An 18,756-nucleotide genomic window follows, 5' to 3' on the forward strand; every position below is an offset into this window, starting at 1 on the left:
TGTTGCTGCCGCTGTAATTCTCCTTGCAAACTGTCTTACGTAACACCTCTTGCCTGCCCTGCTTTCATCTCTCTAGTGGTGTGTAGCTCATGACCACCCAAAGCACCCGCCCACTGTTCTTTGTTGCCTCCAGTTGTTTAAAAAGTCTTTCTCATGTTACCTTCAGATCTGCCTCACTTTCACTTCCAGCCACTGCGTCTCGTTCTGCCAAGGGCTCCACACAGAACATGTCTCTGGATGGTGGTTAAGTCTCAGGCCTGGGCTCATCTGCTGACTCTACCACTAGGTATGTGACCTTGGACAAGACTCTCAACCTCTCCGAATTTTCCTCATCTGTAGAGTGGGAATAATAATAGCACTGCTGTTTAGATTAAATGACAAAATGTGTGGAAAATAATTAGCCTGGTGCTTGGCACATAGTAAGTACTCAATAAATGTTGGCTATTGGCATCACCTGGTTTTCCTTTTCTACATGGGGTCTCATCACATCTGTGAAGAAACCTAATCATTCTAGCTAACATTTCTCCCTTCTGGGCTAAATATCCTGTTCCTTCAACTATTCCTTATGGCATAGCGTCAATATTTCCTTCATCCTTGCTACTCTGCTCCGGAGTCTAGTTTGTAAAGTTCCCTCGTCAAGTGTGTGTGGGTCTCAGACCTGCCACCAGCCTCAGCATAGTCAGAGCTTAGTATATTCACTGCAGCCAAAGATCACTTTAGCTTCTGTGACTAATTTCCACATTTCACTCCACCACGTCAGACCTGTAGGCAATGAAGATGTCTGAGACCACACCTGCATGTAGAGGAAATTTTGTTATTCTGGCGCGTTTCCCCTTGAAGCTCACCTGGCTGCATCTACACGTGGCTCTTACTGTGTGCGAGCGTGTGGGGTGTTGGGTGGGGAGAGCACCTCTGAACCTTGGTCTGATCTGGGGCTTACACTTGCTTTGTGACGGGCATGACAGTCGGCAACCTGGGTGACAGGCCACGTAAGGAAGCATGTCAGAGGCTGACAGAGAAAAGGGATCTACTCCCCTTCTCTGCCTTGCCGTCAGCCTTTCCTGGCTCCACGGGCCTGGTGGGAGACCCAGAGTCTCCCTGGGAAAGTGCGAGCTGACCCCTCTGGCACAGCCAATAGTTTTCTGGAAGAAAACCAAACCTCAGGGCCAGAGGGCACTTAGAGCAAAGCCGTGTAGGCATTTCAATCCCGCCGCTGTCTCCACTGGCCTCTTGCCCAGAGTCCTTGGTAATATCATATGAGGAGGGAGTCAGGGCTGTTTTATTGCGGGGACGGGGTGGCAGCTTCGGGGGTGTGGGGATCAGGGCGACACGGCAGGCCCTGAGAACAACACCTCTCAGTTTCAATTCTAACTTCCAGCCTGTAGTGAATGGCTCACTGGGAATATTGACCTCAAGTTCTGTCTTTTAAATAGAAGGCAGAGAAGATCTGTCTGCCCAACTCACTGGTATGAGGGAGAGTCTGCTTTGTCTCTTCCTGGCCACAGAGGACAGCAGTTCCTTTGCAGCCAGCCCTCCCTCCTGCAGAACTGCTGGCTCGGCAGCCCAAACACTGCCACCTGCTCCACACACAGATCTGTATGGGGATGACCTGAGCTTCTCCAGGACACAGCAGCTTGAGGGCAGAAATGGCTGCAGTTGCAGCTCTGTCTGTCTTCTGGGCTGGGATGTCCCCTCACCGCCACCGCAAAGCCACACTGTGCTGTATGAGCAAATAGGAAGATGGTTCCTCTCGGCATCTCCCTGCCTGTTGGATGCCAATGTCGTGTAGCACGTGGCTCTAGAGCTGCAGATCCCCGTCCTCCTCCGATTATCGCCCCTTGAGAGCTGCCCCACAAGCTGCAGGCTTGTGAGTCCCAGGGCTGAGCTCCTTGCTAAGCCTCCTGCCAAGCTTTGTCTTTGGCCAAGGGAGTTGAGGAAAGTAGCCTCACACATCTTGTGACATCTGCATTTCTTCAGCCTTCCCACAGCCGCTAAGAATCCCAGGACTTCCTGATGCCCAAGTCTTTGAATCAGCCACTTCACATTTTGTCCTCTGGAATATTTCCAGCCTGATGTAGGGGAAAGGAAAAGATAGTGTTTAGAAGAGGATCCACTGCTGAGGGTAGCATTTCAGCACTCCCGTAGCTGGCTGAGGCAGATCAGATGGGATCATCCTTAATCTGACTTGGGCTTTTGAGAAGAAGATGTACTGTCTTCAGTGGATAATGAGTATTGTAGGTTTTTTTTTGTTTTTTCTGGCATGTTAGAATTCTAAGCAATGGGGAAAAACAGGGTGCACATGAATTCCTTTGTTCTCCAAACTAGAGTGTCAGGAAGTCCTGGGACCATCCTGAAGGAGGCAATACTTTGAGGCAGGGGTGTCTTTTATTTTTTAAATTTATTTAAATTTATTTTTTTTAAGGGGTGTCTTTTAAATCATGCCACAGACTTGGGCCCACTAGGCTGTTCCTTGTCTTGATTCTCTCTCACTGGCCTTTCACCCATGGATAGGATGGTCCCCAGTCTCTCTGTGAGGACTGGAGTCAGGCTGAGGCTTTGGCCTTGAGATCCCTGGCACTTTCCTTGCTGTTTTCCTATCCCTAAGCTTGTCCCTTTGGGGTCCCTGAGAAACTGGCTCTTTCAGTCAGGGTCCGAACTTCCCAAGGACCATTGATCCTCCATTTCTGTGTCTTTCAGAAAGAGGCAAGTAGAGACCTTAATCCATACTCCGAGAGTGCCCAAACTTTGGTACATTCAGGAACCCAGGACATGGCCTGTTCTCGCTCTGCACGTCAGTTTTTTTCCCCCCAGTGGAAAAATACTGTGTATTCTGACCCCTCAGCTGGGAAAAGAAAGAGGGAGGGAATGACTACTAAAGTGTCCTTTGCAGCCAGCTTGCAAGTATTAATAAGTCACAGCTCTCCAGGGGTCCTCAGGCCTGCCCTGACCTGCTACCTGGTTGCTGAAAAAAACTAGAAAGTTTAGATCAGCAGTCATATGGGGCCACAATGTGTGAACCAGCCGAGGACCACGGCTTTGCCCTTCCTGCTGCCCATTGCCTCTCACTGCTGTAAAACATTTATCTCAGTTCTGCATCTGGACCCTGGCCTAATAAATCCCTCCAAAGGTATGCAGACTACACAGACTGCTTCTTCAGGTGTTGGATAAGGCCAGAGTAACACAGGGAATAAAAGGGGAGATTGTCATAAACATTGACTCAGGTCAGGGACAGAAAACCACTGGAGCTTAAAATGTCAGGCTCTGGGTAAGTTAATGAGCTGCTAAAAAGACAAGGATAATCAGATCTGAAGTTGGAGTAAAAATTTGAACATATCAGGGAATATCTCAAGTGTGAAGGGTGGAGGCTAGAATCTTGTACTAAACCAGGCAGACTGGTAGTAGAAAGGGCATAGCCTTGGAATTTTTTTTTAAATTGAACTACAGTTGATTTACAATATTATATTAGTTTCTGGTATACAACATAGTGATTCAATATGTTTATAGATTATATGCCATTTAAAGTTATTATGTGGGGCTTCCTTGGTGGCCCAGTGGTTAAGACTCTGCGCTTCCACTGCAGGGGGCACTGGTTAGATCCCTGGTCAGGGAACTAAGATCCCACGTGCTGCACCATGCCGCCAAAAGAAAAAAGAAAAAAAAATAAAGTTATTACAAAATAATGGCTATCTTGCCCTGTGCTGTATAATATATTCTTTTTTAAAAAAATAAATTTACTTTTATTTATTTTTGGCTGAGTTGGGTCTTCGTTGCTGCACACCGGCTTTCTCTAGTTGCGGCGAGTGGGGGCTACTCTTCGTTGCGGTAGCTTCTCTTGTTGTGGAGCATGGGCCCTAGGTGCGCGGGCTTCAGTAGTTGTGGCTTGCAGGCTCAGTAGTTGTGGCTCGCGGGCTTAGTTGCTCTGTGGCATGTGGGATCTTCCCGGAGCAGCGCTTGAACCCATGTCCCCTGCATTGGCAGGCAGATTCTTAACCACTGCGCCACCAGGGAAGTCCCTGTACAATATATTCTTGTCACTTATTTATTTTATACATAGTAGTTTGTAACTCTTAAGCCCATACCCCTATCTTGCCCCACTCCCCTTTCCTCTCCCCACTAGTAACCACTAGTTTGTTCTGTATATCTGTGAGTCTATTTCTGTTTTATTATATTCATTTATTTGTTTTATTTTTTAGATTCCACATATAAGTTATAACATACAGAATTTGTCTTTCTCTGACTTATTTCACGAAGCATAATGGCCTCTAGGTCCATCCACATTGTTGCAAATGTCAGAATTTCATTCTTTTTTATGGCTAAATAATATTCTATTATCTATACTACATCTTCTCTTTTCCTGCATCTGTTGATGGATACTTAGGTTGCTTCCATATCTTGGCTATGTTAATAATGCTGCTATGAACATTGGGGTGCATATATCCTTCAGATTAATGTTTTCATTCTCTTCAAATGTATGCCTAGCAGTGGAATTGCTGTATCATAGGGTAGTTCTATTTTTAGTTTTTTGAGGAACCGCCTACTGTTCTCCATAGTGGCTGTACCAATTTACATTCCCACCAACTGTGTAGAGAGCTCCCTTTTCCCCACACCCTCTTCAGCATTTATTATTTGTAGACTTTTTGATGATGGCCATTCTGACCAGTATGAGGTGGCACCTCATTGTAGTTTTTTTTTTTTTTTTTTTTGTGGTAGGTGGGCCTCTCACTGTTGTGGCCTCTCCCGTTGCGGGGCACAGGCTCCGGACGCGCAGGCTCAGCGGCCATGGCTCACGGGCCCAGCCGCTCTGCGGCATGTGGGATCTTCCCGGTCCAGGGCACGAACCTGCGTCCCCCGCCTCGGCAGGCGGACTCTCAAGCACTGCGCCACCAGGGAAGCCCTCATTGTAGTTTTGATTTGCATTTCTCTAATAATTAGCGATGTTGAGCATCTTTTCATGTGCTTTTTGGCTATCTGTATGTCTTCTTTGGAGAAATGTCTATTTAAATCTTCTGCCCATGTTTTGATTGGGTTGTTCTTTTTTTTTTTTTTTTTGATATTGAGCTGTATAAGCTGATGGTATATTTTGGAAATTGAGCTCTTGTCAGTTGCATCATTTGTAAATATTTTCTCCCAGTCTGTAGGTTGTCTTTTCATTTTGTTTATGGTTTCCTTTGCTGTGCAAAAGCTTATAAGTTTGAGTAGGTCCCATTTGTTTATTTTTGCTTTTATTTCTTTTGCTTTGGGAGGCTGACCTAAGAATACATTGCTATGATTTATATCTGAGAATATTTTGCCTATGTTCTCTTCTAGGAATTTTATGGTGTCATGTCTTATATTTAAGTCTTTAAGCCATTTTGAGTTTATTTTTGTGTATGGTGTGAGACTGTGTTCTAACTTCATTGAATTGCATGCAGCTGTCCTGCTTTCCCAACACCATTTGCTGAAGAGACTGTCTTTTCTCCACTGTATAGTCTTGCCTCCTTTGTTGAAGATTAATTGACCATAGGTGTGTGGGTTATTTCTGGGCTCTCTGGTCTGTTCCATTGATTCGTATGTTTGTTTTTGTGTCAATGCTGTTTTGATTACTGTAGCTTTGTAGTATTGTCTAAAGCTGGAGTTTTGAGAGGAAAAGTAACTGCTAAGCGATAGAATCATTTCTGGAAACATGGCAGACTAGATAATCTGAAAACCCTTTCTCTACAAAGTTCGTAGAAATACTGGGTAAAATATACCAAACTTTTTTTCAAATAGGTAGTTGAACGTGGATGAAAGGAAATAAATCTCTAAGTTCCAGAAGTGAAGAGAAAGCTGAAAACCAGTAACCAAGCAATCTGTTTTGCAGGGTCACTTTGGGACAAGAGAAAAGACCTAGAAACTGAGACCCTGCATGACACCAGACCCTCAGAAGGCTATACTCTCAGTGAAGGGGTGGGATAAAAAGCAGTCCTGTTGACAAAAGGAGATTCATTTTTCACTCACTCATTCAATTCATTTTTGGAAAGCTTGCTATAAGCTAGGCTTATGTTCCAGGCACTGGGTATACAGTGACAAAACAAGTACAAATCCCTACCCCTGGGGAATTTATATTCTGGTGGGGAAGAGACAGAAAATAATTAATAAACATATAAATATGATAAAAGGAGATATGTTTATGGAAAAAACAGGACAGGGTAAAGCAGATCAGGAATAACAAGGAAACCATCTGTCTTGGCCTAGACTCTGGAGAGAAAAAGGAATCCTCTCTTGCAAATTCCCAACCACAGATCTGCCTTTAGGAGGTGCTAGCGCTTTAACTGACATTAATTATTTTCATGATCTGGGAACACTAAGGCAAATAAATAACATAAATTGACCCCAGGTTTTTGGTGCCTTTCCTCATCATTCTAGGAGTATGGAGAGGTGCTGCTTGACAAAAACAACAGAAAACCCTCCGCCCAAGCTGTCAAGGTTTCCGGAGATAAAGCCCAGACAAACTTGAGCTCACAATAAAAAATATAAAACTATTAATGGCAGATTTAAGATCTTAAATCTGCCATTAATGGCATCAGCATCTGATGCCAAACCCCATGCTTGTAACTCTTATCTGCATGTCCTCTACCTACACACCAGGGCAGGACTCAACGATGCCATCATGGGCAGGACCCACAGCATTTAGGTTCACAGAACCTTAGAGTTGGAAGCAATCCAAGAAATCTCCTACTCCAGTCTCCTAACAATGCAAGACGTCTTTCTGTAACATGACACAGGTCAGCATCAGCCTCTGCTTGAGTACCTTTTGGGAAGTAGAGCACATTCCTTCCCTGGATAGTGGGAGGGCTTATTGTAGAGGCAAAACAGTACGACCTAAGGAGACAGACAGGCCCTTTAAGGAGCCAGGAGATCTCAGACAGGGTAATTAACCAGATGAATTTAAGCCTTCTTATCTGTTAAATGGGGATATTGTCTCATAAGATCATGCTGAGTGTTAACAGAATAATAGATATAAAGGCTTACCAGACACACAATAGACAATGTTATTTTCCCTTCTGCATTAACCAGATCAGAGCCACTGATCTGGTAAATCTCATTCAGTTCCACATAACGGAGGGAAAGAGTTTTGTCATTAAAAAAAAAACAAACAATTGCTCATTTCTATTTAACTTTGAACCAGCACTGTCTCTATATGTCAAGGCCTCTTCTATTCCCAGTTTGAAGGCTTGTGGTTATTTATCCCACCTGGACTGGGGTAAACGGTGAGTTTGAGAAGTCTCTTGATTGGGGACTGAGTGTAAGCTCCACTGTGAAGACTGCCTTTTTATTTTTTTGACCCCGTGGCATGTGGGATCTTAGTTTCCCGACCAGGGATTGAACCTGTGCCCCCTGCATTGCAAGCACAGAGTCTTAAACACTGGACCACCAGGGAAGTCCTGCCTTTTCTTTTGATCATCCAACTTTTTTCATTTTAGAAGTTTCAAGAATAAATTCTACTGATTTCGCCTCCTTAATTTAAAAATTAAGGCATTATTTAAATGCAATACAATTCATCCATTTTAGGTGTATAGTTTGGTGAAATTTGGTAATCGTAGACAATTGCATAGGCACCCCACACTCAAGATATAGGACAATTCCCTCACTTTCAAGTTTTCCCTTTAGGCCTTTGATTTTAGAAGGGACATTGACAAGTTGGCTGGGACCCAGGGCAAGAAGTCTTGAAGTCATGACATAGGCAAACCACCTGAAGGAATGAGGGGCCTCCACTGCTACCCAGAGAAAAGAAGGCTTATGGGGGATACATCAGCCTTCAAATAGTTGAAGGGCTGCTATGTAGAATAAAGAGTAGACTTAGTGTAGCTCAGAGGGAGCCATCAGGACTCAGGGACAGAAATGAGAGATATTTTGATTCAATATAAAAGAGTTTCTAAAAATAATATTATAACAACTATTTACAGATGATGAAGGTAAGTGAGACAGAGTTAAAAATGAATTCTTCAGCAGAAACTGACACAGCAGTATAAAGCAACTATACTCCAATTTAAAAAAACAAAGAATTCCTGTAGATCAAACACTTGGGAAGTGATGGAGTCAAAATTTGAACCCAGGTGTTCACATCTTTTTAAAATATTTGTTTATTTATTTTTGGATGCATTGGGTCTTTGTTGCTGTGTGCAGGTTTTCTCTAGTTGTGGCGAGCGGGGGCTACTCTTCATTGTGGTGTGCGGGCTTCTCATTGCGGTGACTTCTCTTGTTGTGGAGCATGGGCTCTAGGTGTGCGGGCTTCAGTAGTTGTGGCACGTGGGCTCAGTAGTTGTGACTTGCGGGCTCTAGAGCGTAGGCTCAGTAGTTGTGGCGCACGGGCTTAGTTGCTCCGCGGCATGTGGGATCTTCCCGGACCAGGGTTCAGACCCGTGTCCCCTGCATTGGCAGGCGGATTCTTAACCACTGTGCCACCAGGGAAGTCCCCAGGTGTTCAGATCTTAAATCCAAACTTTTCCCCTTCTACCCTGCACTTTGGAAGATATACAGGAGGCCCAGGGAGTATAGAGTGAAGGTAGAGGTAATCTGGTATGAGTTAGCTGCTCAGATGTTTGTCATTGACCACCATTTACCCCCTGGCTCCGGCCATGCCTTCACCCCAGGGCAGCCAAGACCCAGCAAAGACAAGAGGTCCTTGGAGCATGGGTGGAGGAGGGCAAGGCTACCCTGCCCTCAGCCTGTGGTTCGCTCTGCTTCCCTGCTTGGAGCAATCTCTTGCCCTGATTTCCAGTGTGGGCTGAGGATCGAGGTCAGTGAGAAGCCCAGCCCTAGGTTTGCCCGTGTGGGTGCTGCTGACGGGGGTCAGCTGCTCGTGTCTGGGACTGAGCACAGGTGCCAGCCCGCTGCCCAGGCACTGGCCCAGGAGTTGCGGCAAGTACCTCCACCTGCCCAGCGGGGCTTGCCTGAGAGGTTCTGAGCGTGGACGGGGAAGGCAACTGTTGGAGAGTAGAGACAGAGCACCCTCAGGTGAGAGAGAGAGAAAGAAAGAGGAGAGAGCGTCTGAGAAGAGGAAGGGAGCTGGGAAGTAAGAGCAGGAAGGGGTTTTACTGGCTCAACTTCTAGGGAGCATGCAAGTAAGAACTAACAGGCAGGCGGAGGAGGAGGAAGGATGGGCGCGCGAGGGGCTTTGCTCCATTTACTGGGACTCCTTGACCTGCTGGCCTCCTGTGGGGTGGGGGTGACACAGGTACTGCTCCCCAGGAAGACCTCAGGGCTCGAGGATGGTCAGGTGATGGTCCTCAGCCCTGCCCTCGCCATGGGGGATGGTGGAGGCTCCTGAGGCTTTGGGTGCTGTTTGGGTGTGACTGAGGCATCTGCCAGGGGAGAGAGCCGAGGAAGGCCCCTCCTCCCTAGCTGGCCTCCCCCTCTCCCCTCCTTTTCTCCGGGAGGGAGGGAGCGGGGTGGGGTGGGGACAGCAGGGCGCCCGGCATCACTAGGCAGGTGGGCCGGAGCGTCGGGTCCGGTTTGCTGAGGGTTTTCCAGCTTTGCCCAGATCAGGGCCCAGCCAGTTGGCAGGAAGCAGGACAGAGGTCACTTGAACTCAGACCACACGTCCCTGTTAAATACATCAGCTTTTAAATCAACCTTTGCTCAAAGTCCAGTGAGTTCCAAGACTAGAGCTCACCAGCAGAGAGAGAATTCCCTGGTGAACCCAGTGGCTCCTCTTCTTCCAGGACCCAGGTAAGAAATGAGTCGGCTTCCCCGTGACTGAGGGCACTGACCACCTGGGCCCAAACCCCCTTCTTTCTCCTTTTCCTTTTCTACACAGTAGCTGGCTGTCCAGGGCAGAAGAGAGGTTGGTGGGGAAGGAGCCAGGTGGTGTTGGGGTTGAGGTGGAGGGATTCTCCACACTCTGAGGTTCTCTCTGCTTGAGACGCCCCAACCCTGGCAGGCTGGGGTCTGCTTCACAAAGGAATTGGTAAACTGATCCTGAGAAAAAGCTTTCCCAGGGTTGCATGGGGGTTCGATGTGCAGCCAAAGGGAGTGAGATAACAGACTTCACAGGTCGCGGGGAGATTCTCTCTCACAGGACCTTCCCACTGTACAAGGGCTTTGGGTAGTAAAGATTTTCTTCTGGAAGCAGCCCTTAAAGGATACAACCTAACAACTTTCTCACTGGATAATAAAAACATGCGTCTCTCCTCTTTTTTATCACATTATAGCGCTGAGAATTGTGGCGAAACCAGTGGATTTCTAGGCTGGCTGAATTTTAAAACATAGATCCCCAGGCTCTGCCACTTGGAGTGTCTAGCTCTTTGGGTCTTGTGAGGTCCTGAAAAATCTTTTTTCTTTTTTTTCCCCCAACATCTCCCCCACTCCCTCCCCAGATGATTCTTGTGGGCAGGTAGGTTTGGGAACCACTAGTAGCTTATTTCCTAAGCAGAAGTGGTCAAGGGATTTAAATGTGACTGTCATCTCAGGGCTTCCCAGCTAAGGAGATTCCTGATCTGGGCTGGCTCTGCAGGAACACGTTCCTCTTTAATGATAGTCCCTGCAATGTTGCACCCACGAGCTCTCAGTCCCCTTTCCAAAAGTCACAGGGGCTCTTTGTCTCAGGCCACGGTTGTCTAGTCACCTGGAATCACATGTTCTTTCCTGCAGCAAATAACTCAGGGACTTTGAGTTTGTGTGTTATGACAAAGTGAATTGTTTTTATCTTTGACTCTTTTGTTTGTTCTTTGTATCGTAAACCATGAAGTGGCTAGTAATGATGTCCTGTGTTCATAGACCACTGGCTAGACAGCCGTTTCTCATCCTGGGGAAAGAACATGCGACTGGAATACAAATAACTTGGGTTTTGATTCAGTTGTTTGTGACGGGCCATCAGACAAGTCGCTTCAGCAACCAGAGCCTCAATTTTATTGTCTATCAAAGACTCTCATCTTTTCCCCAAGGCTGTATTGAAAATAAAATTATAAATATGTGTTCATGCATAACCACAAGTGTGCTTACATTTCTTTTCTTTAAAATTTATTTATTTAATTTATTTATTTTTGACTGTGTTGGGTCTTTTTGCCGCGCGCGGGCTTTCTCTAGTTGCGGCGACTGGGGGCTACTCTTCGTTGAGGTGCGTGATAGCTTTTGTTGTGGAGCACGGGCTCTAGGTGCGCAGGCTTCAGTAGTTGTGGCACGTGGGCTCAGTAATTGTGGCTTGTGGGCTCTAGAGTGCAGGCTCAGTAGTTGTGGCGCACGGGCTTAGTTGCTCCGCGGCATGTGGGATCTTCCCAGACCAGGGATCAAACCCGTGTTCCCTGAATTGGCAGGCGGATTCTTAACCACTGCACCACCAGGGAGACCCCTGTGCTTACATTTCAAATGTGTCTTTCCAAGGGCTCTGTGGAACAGTGGGGCAGCCTTGCCGTCAGCTGGGGGATCTTGTCTTTTAATCTCATCGAGCCTCTATTTACTCATTTACCAATAAAGAGTTGAGACTAGATGATCTCGAATGTCCTTTTCAGCCCACCAAGTACAATAGATCCTGGAGCTTTGAAGGCTGCTCCTGCTTGTCATTTGGGTAGGATTTAAAATGTTACCTCCCCAGGAATGGCTTTTAAATTTAGCTTCCTCCCTCCACCTCACCACTGCATCTCATCATTTGTAGCCTTTATCATCAGAAGTCATCTTCTGCACTTTTTGTCACCCCTGGCAGACGTTAAACTTCAAGAGAGCAGGGGTCTTGTCCTTTGTGTTACCTGCTGTAATACCAGTTCTTAGAACAATACCTGGCATAGAGTAGATGCTTAGCTATCATGATAAATGGAAGTTAGTGTGGCAGGGAGGGAGCTACAGGCATAGAGTCAATATGTTTGGATAAAATGCTCTTATCAAAGATGGGCTGAAGAACTCTGATAGTCTCTCAGGCATCTAAGGTCCCGGGTCTGATCAGGTGGGAATGGGTGTCTCCGGTCACACCTTGGTTAAATGATTTTCACATTTGTTGCATAGGAGTTCGATGAGAGTAGCAAGGTAGAGCTAGATGTATTTTCCTCGAGATCTCAGCAATGCCTTTCCTTGGCCCTTCATGATAATCTCTTTGCCTGGTGGGTATCATGGCTAAATGATTAAAAATCAGAAACCTGAATTCCAGAGCAGATGTATTCTTCCTCTCTTATTTCCTCATCGGTCAAATGGGCGTAATAGAACCTAGTTCTTAATGAGGATGAGATTGGAGAAGCTCACAGTGTCTTGTGCACCTTAAGTGCTACTATCCTGATGATCTTCAGACAGCTTTATGACAGGCATGACCCCAGGGAAGGAAGGAACCCAGGCAGTGGGAAGGAGTTTTGATAAATATGAAAGAGAGCCCCTCGTCAACTCAATGGCAGCTGTGGTCTGAGATGGCCAAGCCTCACAGGACATAAACACCAAAGCTCCTCTGTAGTCTATATAACTGAGTCTACAGTGCTTCCCAGTCTAACCTGACCTGCTTCTGACGTTCAACATATGCCTATTCTCTGGGCTTTGGGAACCAGTCACCATCCCTGAACATCCCTGTGCTACTCCTTTTGCCTGGGATGCCTTCCCCCTCCAAGTCTAACTACTTGGGTTCCCTAACACAGCCCTCAAGGTTGGGAGGCTGGGCGGAGGAACCCGAACTCAACTGGGTTTGAATCCAGGTTCTGTTGCTTATCCAAATAGCTATGGGAAACCAACTTATATTTTCAGGGACTTTTTTTCTTGTAAAATGGACCATTAAGATTAAATGAGAACTCATAAAAGGTAACCTAGGCTGGCGCTTGGAGCCTAGCAGGAGCTCAGTAAGAGTGTATAACAATAACAAACATTTTCTTTTCCGTATTCCAGCACCCGTGTTTGGTAGTTGTGTCTATAACTTTCTCCACTTCACTCTGGGCTCTGTGAGGGCAGAGCAGTGTCTAATCTGGGTTGGGCCTCGGTAGTAGGTACTCAATGTAAGTTGTTGATTATATAAATGGTACTTGAAATTTAGAGGCTGGAGTGATTGCTTCAGACTGTGGTGGTTGGGGAAGGATTTGTATTTATATGACCTAAAATTTGAACTGAGCCTTGAATAGGTCTTGAATTCATTCACTTGGAAAAAATGTGACCTACTATAAATAAATAATCGGAGGGTGGGGGCAAGTATTTCAGGCAGAGCATGTGGTGTGAGCGAAGGGCAGGCTGGGTGTGGGTGACCGCACGTGGGCCAGTTTGGTATCGCTGGGGAGCAGAGGAGGATGGAGTCGGGCTGGATTATGTTGAACCTCAAAGCCTGAGAAAGGAGTCTGGACTTTAGGTTCTTAAATGGTTTTTTTTTTTTTTTTTTTTTTTTTTTTTTTTGCGGTACGCGGGCCTCTCACTGTTATGGCCTCTCCCGTTGCGGAGCACAGGCTCCGGACGCGCAGGCTCAGTGACCATGGCTCACGGGCCCAGCCGCCCCGCGGCATGTGGGACCTTCCCGGACCGGGGCACGAACCCGTGTCCCCTGCATCGGCAGGCGGACTCTCAACCACTGCGCCACTAGGGAAGCCCTTAAATGTTGTTTTTAGAGACTAACATGGTGAGAGTAAGATCAGGAAATTTGTCTTGGGGCAGTGACTGGGAGAACCTAGAGGCTGGATACATAGGAAAAGAGCGAGGGTGCAGAAATGCAAGTTCAAAGGGTCTTGTAAAACAAGACGCCAGTTTTGGGAGATACTCTTGTTCCAGCCAACCCTCGGCTATTTTCAGGTACCAGTTCTATCAGCAGCACAAGGATACCCTTTCTCCGAGGGCACCTCTGTGCCCACACGATATCGACTTTATCTCTTTCCCAACTTGCAGAACTCTTAGATAAGCAAGTAGAGTAGGGAAGGTCTTGAACTCCAACCAAGAGTCCTACCATATAGGACAAAGTATCATTCATGATGCGTGGGTAGGGGGAAGCGATATTTAGTACCAGCAGCCCAAATGAACTTCAAGATAAGCAGATTCCATTCCTTATCATAGATGAGAAATAAGAATTACTCACTGGTCCTATGATCACCCTTCTCCATTGGAACACATTTCATTAATTTCCCACACTTGGAATCTATGGCTACCTAAGACCAAACAGTAACCATCACGGTGGGAAAGTATAATTAGCATAAACATATTTTGGAGCCCTACTTATTTTTCTATTTTTGACACTAATCATTTAAAATTAATAAACTTGAGTGTTTGAATTTCCACACCTCTTGCTTTTTTTCTTTTTAAAAAATATTTATTTATTTATTTTTTGGCTGCATCAGGTCTTAGTTGCAGCATGCGAGATCTTTGTTTGCAGTGTGTGGGCTCTTCGCTTCGTTGTGGTACAGGCGTGAGCTTCTCTCTAGTAGTGGCACGTGGGCTTAGTTGCCCTGTAGCACGTGGGATCTTAGTTCCCGGACCAGGGATCGAACTGGGTCCCCTGCATTGCAAGAAGGATTCTTAACCACTGGACCACCAGGGAAGTCCCCCATACCTCTTGCTTTTCAAAGGAGGAATCCAGGTGGCTTAAATATAATCTGCAGCAAAGATATTAGATCTGCTCTAGGTAAAATATTTTTGAAGAAGGATGAAATTGAATTGCATTTATCTTCTCCTAACTCAAGACATCTGTCAACACCAGCTGAGCTATACTAGGATTTCTTTTATGCTGTTGGAAGAAACAGTATGTCCCGAGGCTCTGAGGCAGGCTTTGATAGAAGGCAGATATTCCTGACCCAGGGCTGGAACCCCTTGATCAGGGCTGGAACCCCTTGATCAGGGCTGATGGTTGTAGGGAATTCACCATCTACAGTTGCTGACTTAACATCACCAGTCTCCACCAGTTGTATTTTTCCAACAAAAGTCTAGTGATTTCTTTGTCTTACTTATGACATGGATGCATGTAAATGCTGAAGAGGCAGCATTTCTCACAAGGGCACGATGTGCAGACATGCCTGGTCAAGCTTCCTCCTTGCTGAAGTTCAAAGTGTTTTATAAACCAGCATGGAGTTTAGTGCAAAGTGAGTCACATTCAAGTTGAATGTTACCCGAGAGTTCCTGCCCTCTCTTCCCCTCTCTTCATGCCTCAATGAAACAGAAATAATTTACTCTATGGTTACATCCTAGGTTATACAAATATCCTTCCCCAGGTGCAGTAACTAGGATTAAACATTATTCCCCACTGTCTTGCTAAGTCTTCACTGTTTAGTTTTTCATGGCTCAGGTGTGGGTTACATAAGTGCCTTGTGAGGAGAGGCTGTGTTTTCTTTGTGGTCTGATAATGACTGCACCATTGATTCCTAACTATTAGATAAGATGGTGGTGGGTCCAGGGTACTCGTGACTAACAGTTGTAGGGTTACTGTATTTATAGAATGATCCGCTACATCCTGGATTTTGGGAGACAAAGAAGACAATATTGGGGCATTTTCTTTCTTGACGGTAGTCATTGCACCTGACTGTCACTGATGACAGTGCCCTTCTGATTTTCCCTCTCTAAGAAGAATGCTATTTATCCCACATCCTTTCTCCAATCTTTTGGAAATCGAGTGATGTTGTCTGGTGAGTGAACCTGTTCACTCATCACTCCCTGGTGACCATGATCCACCCATACATCCGTATATCAGGTGATGCTTCCCTCACTCCATCTTCTCCACGTTTTTCTGTCCCTTGGGTCCCTTGGCTGGTGTATCTTGTACTCACATCTATTAGAGATCATCTGCTCCAGGTGTTGGGACTCTCTGGTCAGCTTAGTTCTATAAAAGCTCCCTGGAATCTTATACCTCCTCGATATATGGCATTTGGTTCTATTTTTGTAATTCCCTAGCTTTCAGACTTACATGATACTTCTGGGTTTAGGGAAATCTGAGTTTGTTATTTGAGCTTGATTTCACGGAGAACAAAATCTCAGCCCTGACTTTTCAGCAGCTAAAACTAACGTTGCAGAGGTGGTCCAGAGTGAGGAGATAGAGAATCCCTGACCTGACAATCAAGATTCCTGCCCATCCTTAGTGCATCACTCAATCTCTTGACTGCTTCAAAAGGAAAATCAGGAAGATTGCTCAAACGTCCTCACAGGAAATGGGATTCCCATTGACTCAGGACTCTCACCAGAGAGCAGGGAAGATGGGGCACCTGGAGTGGGCTTCTCTGCTCCAGATGCTATGCTTAGATTGCTTTACATGATCCATCTTCAGTAATCTTTGCTGTGTCCATATGCACTTCCTGTTTTAGGAGTATTTCTATCTCCAGCTCAGAATTAAGGAAGTCACGCATGTTCTCACAGCTGGCAAGTGGTGACACCGGAATCCAAAAGTGGGTTTGGCTTTAAAACTCTTGTTCTTTCTAATGTATTTACCCAAACTAGAATGCTGAGGGAAGATGGAAATAAAAATACAAACTCCCTTCACATCAGCTGCATACCTATATGGCCACTTTAGACTTTTTGTTAACTGGAAACTACTCTGTTTTAGACATCATCTTAGAAGACTTTTCCTGTGTCAACCCCTTAATTTGCAAAACTGCTCCCTCAGCCCCTTCTTCTTCCCTCTCCCCATTCATCCTGCCCAGCCAGTCCCTGCAGCACTTCATCTTTCCCAGGGGACACTTGTGGCTTCTCTTCCTCGAAATTCACACTGGCCCCACTGTCTCACATTCTAATGAGTTCTGGGCTCACTGTGAACATAGAAACCCTCACCTCCTAGCCTTCTGTTTGTAAACATGTCATGCTCCAACTTGGGGTAAAAGTTACCACTTTCTCCTTCTATTCTTGTTAAATATTATAGTGAGAAAAAGCCATGAGAAACCATGCTGATTGTTCTGCTATAAATGCGTGAGATCTGTTTATCTCTCTAATGAAGAAATATATTTAGCCTACGTTGTTCCTTAGAAATTTTTATTCAACGTGTTGACTCATTATAGTGAAACAATGCTTCGGCTTTGGGTAGCCATTTTGCCAGGGTTATAACCTGCCCGTCCAGGGATTCAAGTCTGTTACTTTATGTGACGTTTCTTAAAACTTTGAAATAGCTGCCAGATTTTCAAAATGGGGACATTTTGCGTAAATCTAGACTTCCAGGTTCTCTAGAGAGATTGGAAGGCCTGGCACACCGGGCTCTTATTTCCTCATAGCAGCTGTCTTTTGGTGGTCAGTACAGCTAATCCACCATCCTCTCCTGGCCACCTTCATGGATTTAGCAGTTTGAGCTCAGTGGAGATTTTGGTCCACATTCTTGAAGTTCCTGATTTTTCTTGGTAACTAGACCTTGTCTTCCTCTTTATCTCATTTTTTCCACTTCTCTCCTGCCTCGGTAGAGGTGTTCCATCTCATCGAGGCCAAACCCATTTGCTGTGCTCTCTATATCATCCCTTGATATACAAACATTAAAAATAAAACCATCCACCAACCCTGCTTTCCCCTTAAGCTGCTATCCCAACGCTCTCATTTATCTGTTTCAAGATGTAACTTTATTCATGGCCTCTGTTATTTACTAGTATTCACTTGCTTCTTAGTCCCTTATCTGTCCTGAACTTGCATTTCCTAAACTTAACGGCATTTTCTGTTTTCATTCTCTTTACCTCTTAGCATCATTTTGCATTGTTAACTATCCTGTCTTGAAATTCTTCTTTTAGCTTGGACTGTAAAATCTTGGCCTTCTGATCATTCCTTCTCAGCTTCGTCTTCTTGTCGCCTAGATGTCGGTATCGTGCAAGGCTTTATCCTCGGCTCTCTTCCTTTCATGTTCTCACTCCCTTGTGTCACCGAGCCCTGCCATGAGGACTCTAGTCCATCATCTCCTGAGCTCCAGGCCCACACTTCTGTCTACCTGCAGGATGTTCTGCCAAATCCTCTGATGTAAAACGAACTCAAACTGACTTTGCCATCTCATTCCTCATAACTACACCATCTTTTTTTTTTTTTTTTTTTTTTAATTAGCGGTACGCGGGCCTCTCACTGTTGTGGCCTCTTCCGTTGCGGAGCACAGGCTCCGGACGCACAGACTCAGCGGCCATGGCTCACGGGCCCAGCCGCTCCGCGGCATGTGGGATCTTCCCGGACTGGGGCACGAACCCATGTCCCCTGCATCGGCAGGCGGACTCTCAACCACTGCACCACCAGGGAAGCCCACCATCATTTTTTTAAATTTAATTTTTAATATTTTAAATTTATTTTAATGTTTATTTATTTATTTATTCATTCATTCATTTTAGCTGCACCGGGTCGTTGTTGTGGCCTGCGGGATCTTTTAGTTGCAGCATGTGGATTTCTTAGTTGTGGCATGCATGTGAGATCTAGTTCCCTGACCAGGGATCGAACCCAGGCCCCCTGCATTGGGAGCATGGAGTCTTACCCACTGGTCCACCAGGGAAGTCCCAGCACCATCTTTTATCTTTTTATTTATTTATTTATTTATTTATTTATTTATTTATTTATTTATTTATGGCTGCGTTGGGTCTTCGTTGTTGCGCGCGGACTTTCTCTAGTTGCATCGAGCAGGGACTACTCTTCGTTGTGGTGCGCGGGCTTCTCATTGCGGCGGCTTCTCTCGTAGTGGAGCATGGGCTCTAGGCGCGCAGCCTTCAGTAGTTATGGCACATGGGCTCAGCAGTTGTGTCTCGCGGGCTCTAGAGCACAGGCCCAATAGTTGTGGCTCATGGGCTTAGCTGCTTCGCGGCATGTGGGATCTTCCAGGACCAGGGATTGAACCCGTGTGCCCAGCGTTGGCAGGTGGATTCTTAACCACTGCGCCACCAGGGAAGTCTCCAGCATCATCTTTTAATGGTACAATTTTTATGCCAGTCA

General features: G+C 45.8%; 1 protein-coding gene across 1 annotated transcript in view; it reads left to right on the forward strand.

Annotated features, from left to right (window-relative positions):
• The first annotated feature begins 104 nt into the window (after window positions 1–104).
• Window positions 105–18,756, forward strand: part of PDZK1 (PDZ domain containing 1) — a 42,836-nt gene continuing 24,184 nt past the window's right edge. Inside the window, exon 1 of the mRNA XM_060139139.1 lies at window positions 105–286. Coding sequence (XP_059995122.1) covers window positions 154–286 — 133 coding nt within the window. The 5' untranslated portion in view covers window positions 105–153. The remainder of the gene's footprint in view (window positions 287–18,756) is intronic.

The sequence above is a fragment of the Lagenorhynchus albirostris genome, chromosome 2, assembly GCF_949774975.1.
Source record: "Lagenorhynchus albirostris chromosome 2, mLagAlb1.1, whole genome shotgun sequence".
NCBI lineage: Eukaryota > Metazoa > Chordata > Mammalia > Artiodactyla > Delphinidae > Lagenorhynchus > Lagenorhynchus albirostris.